At 37.2% G+C, this 5867-nt stretch overlaps 1 protein-coding gene across 1 annotated transcript in view; it reads right to left on the reverse strand.

Annotated features, from left to right (window-relative positions):
- The window catches only part of col15a1b (collagen, type XV, alpha 1b), a 49896-nt gene extending 48467 nt beyond the window's left edge, over window positions 1-1429 (reverse strand). The window contains exons 1-2 of the mRNA XM_079243956.1: window positions 1341-1429; window positions 1047-1111 (exon numbers count right to left, since the gene is read on the reverse strand). Coding sequence (XP_079100082.1) covers window positions 1047-1111; window positions 1341-1351 — 76 coding nt within the window. The 5' untranslated portion in view covers window positions 1352-1429. The remainder of the gene's footprint in view (window positions 1-1046; window positions 1112-1340) is intronic.
- Window positions 1430-5867: the final 4438 nt, after the last annotated feature.

The following is a 5867-nucleotide window of genomic DNA, read 5'->3' on the forward strand; positions in this document are numbered from 1 at the left end:
CAGACCCGCAGGGAGTCACTGAATGAAAGCAGGAACAGCAGGAACAGGTGTGGAAGTGGAAACGGGGCTGAATCACACTGTGCATCTTTTAGTGTGTCCTAGAGAAAGCAGTCAGTTCATGTCAAGGCTCTTCAGTAGACAAATGTTAATTCAGTCATGATTATGTTTATTTCCAAGCTTTGCTCCATTGTTTTACAAAGTCCAGTGCATTATAAATTGGGTTTGACATCAGAGGTGACTAAAGGTTGCTACTGAATATGTTACAGAGCTGCATTATGGGTCATATAAAGTTGGAATTATTTCCTCTGCCAAGGCACAGTCTGCCTGTCTGTCTGTCTGTCTGTCTGGTAGCAACATAACTCAAAATGTTATTGATGGGTTATGATCAAATGTTCATGAAATCTCAGAAATGGAATGATAAACAAGTGATTAGATTTTGGGATGATCTGGATCAAATTTTCTGAACGATTCTTCTCTTTTGGGAGATACAGGCAATTTTGCCATTAGTGCTTTTTACTCAAAGTGATGTAATCATTGTGTAAAAACATTACAATGGCTGGGTGGAGGTCTGAGCGCTTCTAGTTCTATCTGTGCTTCCATTCTTCTTCTCTTTAAGAAATCAGGCTAAATCTCACAATACGGAAAAACAAATATAACTGTAACAATTTTATTTTATCTAAATAAGCCAGCTCATTCAAATAGAAACCCTTTTAAGTAGAGATCGAAGTGACGTGCATCCTGGATCTTTCTCATGTGGAGATGCAAAGGAGGAAATCTTAGACATCTAAAAAAGCATGTCTTTTGATTTACAAATATAATCACATCAGGAAGAACACACCTGGAATACACTTGATTACGATGTTCAGCAATTTACAAATGGTTCCTAATGATTTACAGTTAGATTTCAGTGTCATCAGCATGAGGAAAGCAATATTTCATTCTTTCAGTGAAGCATCTGTTAGGTCAGTGCCCTCCTTTTCCCCACTCAGGGAGGTTCTGTGCAGAGATGATGTTAAGAAGAAGAGCTGCAGCAGCAGGAATCTTACCCTCTCTAACCTGCAGGGCAGCGGCTGGCCAGCACAGCAGGGCGAGAAGAAGGGCTGGAGACCACCTGAGGAGACACATCAGGCACATGCTGGGACTTGAGATTGGTGAAGTTCTGGTTACACTTCAATGCTATGAAAAGAGTGAAAATTTGGTCCTAATATTGAGTTTATTTAGCTTTCAGTCTAACTGTAGTGTGAATGAAGACATCACAAGTTTGAATCAAATGAACATCCCTCTTCTTCTCTTTTCAAGCAGTCTGTGTTAACCTGGTGTAAATAATAACTGCTTCTTACCCTCGAAACATTTTAGTTAGTAGGTGAGCAAAAATCCAGCTTTGAAAGGAAACTCCAAGAACATGTGATGAAACTCCTTCAAACTCCGTGGTCCCTCTGTCCTCCCTCACTGCAGACCTGAAGTCACACCGCTGCTCGCTCGCTCTCTCTCTCTCTCTCACTCTCTCCCTCACACGCACAAAGACTCTCTCAGTTTTTAGCTGAGTGACTCTCTGGATCCACAGAGTTGGGAAATTTGACTCCTTTGAAGGAAAAAGGGAAAGTCCCCAAGTACTCACTGAGTAGACCTTCTCTACTAACCTGCTTATTAAGGTAATTTATTTCCATTCAAGATAATATCAGCTATATTTTGGGCCATCACCTGGAGTCTGAATATCTATTAATGTATCTCCTTAACACCAGTTATATCCAGTTATTTGATGGATAGTTTATTTCAAATAAGAAAAGTAAAAACTAATGTGGTACTTAAGAACTCATCAAACACATCGTAATCAATTAATGTGAAGGGTGGAAGAAAAAAAAAGTAGAAAGGAATTTTCATGTCAGTGTTTGCCTGTCAGGTGGCCCTAAGGCAAAGATTTGCTGCTGGTCTCCTAATCACCCGCTGCATTAAGTATGCACCCACCCTGCAATTATCAGCCTTCTATTGACCACAGTGCAAAAAGCAGAAGATATGACTTTTGCCTCTTTAACTTCAACTTCTTCAACTTTTTCTGTCTTCTCCAAGGTTCTATGTTTCTCAGCTTTGGTTGCTTGATTATGAAGATCAGGTCATGAATTCAGTTTATTTTTGCTTTGCGTAATAAAGATGTTGATTTTTGATCATCCATCCATCCATCCTTCCTTCCAGTACTGATAATGTAAGGTTGTGTTGTGGGGCCTGCAACTTAAGCAGATTAATCTACAATCTTGATTAATATGCATTAACATCTGACAGTAACCAGAGTGGGATCAAACAGTGGTGACTTCACTGCAGTCATGCAGCAGAGGTGATCACCTCAGGCTCTGACTTCAGCTTAAAGCTTCCCACAGCGACCAAACCTCTACTGTGTTAGTCTGGATGGGGCAAAGCTTCAGACTTTCCCTTTAATAAAAGCTTAACAAAGTTTCAGGGGTCAGTAAGGTCACCGAGTCTGAGAAATAATTCATGTTGTGATGTTCACACCCCACTATTAGCCAATGCTGGAATGATAATAGCTCAGAGAGAAAGAAAGGAACCTTCACTCCCACCCTTCCTCCTTTTTCCCAGCATCCTCTTTGCATAGTGCATTCTCTTATTAAGCCACTTGTGTTATCCCTCTTCAGCTCTTCTGCTAGATTTAGCTCTCAGACAGGCGTATTCTCCAAGGTAGTGTTATGCATCCGAACCTTCAGTTTACTCAAAGGTCAGTGGAGGTTGTGGGAACATGAGATCTGTGGGCAGCTTGAGGTGATGAACATTTTCTGCTAATTAAGAGAAAATGCTGATTGCAGGGATGAATAGGTATTATCTACAGGCTGCTGAGACACATGTTGTAAATTTGATGATATTATCTCAACACAGTACTAATGGGTAATGTTTCAAGTTTGCCAACAACTTATTCCTACATCCTGTTTGACTTAACTAGACCACATTTGTTTTTCAACACTGACTTTTTACTTTTGCATCTTGCACTATTTATGACTAGATTCATGTTGTTAATCCTGAGGGAGTTCTCTCTTGTTTTTTTTTTTTTTTTTTTTTTTTTTTTTTTACTAGATTTCATTTTTATCCAGAATTGTTTCTAGTCCAGGGCAACTTTCTTTACTTAATTATAATCAATACCAGGAGATCTCAGGAAGGACCCAAAAGAGGTTTCTGAAGATAGTGCTTTGCACCTCAAGTTACTAAAATGAGTAACTTTGCTCATCCAGAAAAAAAAAAACATAATAAAAAAAAAAAAGACAGATAACAATTAATGGTTATGTCATCATGTCATCATCTTGTCACCAACCTCAGCCTATAAAATAAAAGTTTAGGGTTCTTGTTGCAGTCAGTGTATTTCCAGACACTATCTTGAATATCTACAACAACGCAAACTGTTCTATTTGGTAGTTATGATTAAATCTAGAAGTAATACTCTGGAGGTGGCTCATGGCATTGAGACTATTTTGGCAAATACATTATCCAATTAATGCTCCCAAACAACATCATGTATAACAGATCACAAATATAGACAAGATCCCTTCCAGTTCTAAACTGTCTGGCCTCCAAATCCATTTTAGACAATTTCATACACATAGTCAGGTTCTCTTAAATTTCATATGCTAGCTTGAAATAATCTTAAATTAGATTTTCAGTTACATTTTTCATAAAAACACAAGTTTAGGATGCATTTTCTCCCCTCTGTCACACACATAAACACATAAAAACAAAGTGCATTATAACATGGATCAGATTGCAACAGTTTGGCTTAAAAAAACTAAAGCAACACATCATAGGTAGTAAACACTGAAACTTCCCACATTTTTAAAGACTCAGTCAACATATCATTTCCCCCTTTTTGGTTCTCATGCACTCTGTGATGTATTTTTACATAAATGGGACATTTGTGGCCCTGTGGTTTTTTTTTTTTTTTTGTTTTTTTTTTAAATAAAACCAGAATATAGGCTTTAGCTTCTTCAGAACCCTGACTAGCATAAGTGGGGTATATAAATGTATGGGTGCATGGGGGCTGAAGCAGAGATTATTATTTGAGAAACTATATGGTGTCAAACTAGGTTAACTGTTGTGAAACCTGCAAAACCACAAAAAAAATATCAGTTCCAAGCAGTAGTCATCTACATGAGTCACAAGAGAGAAAAACTGATCAGAGCATCAGACTGAGAAGGGTTTTTGGGTTTTTTTTTATTGCTGGTTTGTGTGTGCTGACCCAGCTTTCAGACTATGAGGGACAAACAGGCAGCCATTTATCCAGGGCCAAGTTTCCTGACAGCTTACTTACTGAAGCTCCGTGATTGTCTTTGTTCTTTTGTGAACCAAGAAACAATAATGATTTTAGGATTAAATTGATTTTTTTGGGCCCCGGCCAGTTATGCAAGAGATAATAACAATACAGCTCTGTCATAATGGTCAGACAAGAATGGAATAATAGCAGAAAAACAGCGTATTAATAAGTGATTCCGTCACATGAATGAAAAAAGAAATTAAACTTAAACTACATATGGACTAGATAGAGGGAAGTGTTTATATAACAGCTCTGCTCAACTTGGCCCATGGAAAATATGTAAAGCACAGCAATTTGTTTTAAATGAGTTATATGATTGAGAATCATTTCAATAGTTACTTACAGTTCCTTCAGATTAATTTCCTTAGAAAGCAAATTATTTGCTGTGAAGTTTTTTGCCTTTAGTCTTTTAGAGGTTTTATGTTCTCTGCCATCATTATGGGAGGATCAGTCCCAGTCCACATTCTCATGTTTTTAAGCAAATTATAATCCAGTTTATATTAACTTAAACTCTGAAATTTCCCTCTAGGATAAACAAAGTATATTTGATTAAGTTTCATTTCTAAATGTAGATAACTCGAGGTGATACAGAAAACATTCTATCTGAAAATCCAACAAAAGACTACATCAGCATTACAAATAATAAACTCTTGTTTAATTAGATCTTTTTCTGCTAAAGACTACATAGCACATGGAATTCTGATTTTTTTTGTCAGATTTTAACTTAAAAAACAGAAGATAAAAACAGTTTTTATATACAGTAGTCAGTCAGTTTGCCTCAATAACAACAGTACTAATGATACACAGAATCAGTGGTTTTCTGTTATTTAAGCTTTAACATGTGATTAAACATTTTGCTACTTCGTAAAACTATTTTTACACACTACAATGATAAAAAAAAATTATAGATGTTTCAGTTGTCATGCAATGACAAATAAAATCCACAGTCTGGATTGACCCACATTTCACATTTGTATATAATCAACTGTATAAAAGGTCAAATACATCGGCTAAACATGTTCAACTCATACCACCGTGCAAAAATCAAAAATTTTATATCTAGTACTGAAATCATGAAGGACTTCTGTTCATCATATCTGCATAACTCAGTGAAGCCAATTAGCTCACTTTTAAAAACAAGCCGCTTCTTCTTCAATGAACGTCCCATGAAATAATATAAATAACACATTGTATCGGTTTAAAATGACAAGTCTTTATCATAGAAAAAAGTGAAGAATGAACAGTTGTTCGATGCAGCCATCATTTTTGATCTTGTAATATAAAGAAGTGGTGGGAGTCAGTGGAGGTTGAGAGCCCTTTTTGCTCCCATAGGATGTGGTGAGGTCAAGCCCTGCTGCAGACAGTCCCGTGTCCGTGACAGTACCACATTTCTCCATAATGTCATGTAGCACAATCTTCTTTTCCTGGCAGTAAAGAAGATGGAATTTTTCCCATTTTCAAAACGCTTTCCATGTTGTCTGTCAGCTTACCACCTGGACATCCACGGTCCAACCATGTGTCCTTTCAAACATCATTCAAAACAGTTCAGCATCTCTTGGCG

The sequence above is a fragment of the Telmatherina bonti genome, assembly GCF_933228915.1.
Source record: "Telmatherina bonti genome assembly, chromosome: 7".
Lineage (NCBI taxonomy): Eukaryota > Metazoa > Chordata > Actinopteri > Atheriniformes > Telmatherinidae > Telmatherina > Telmatherina bonti.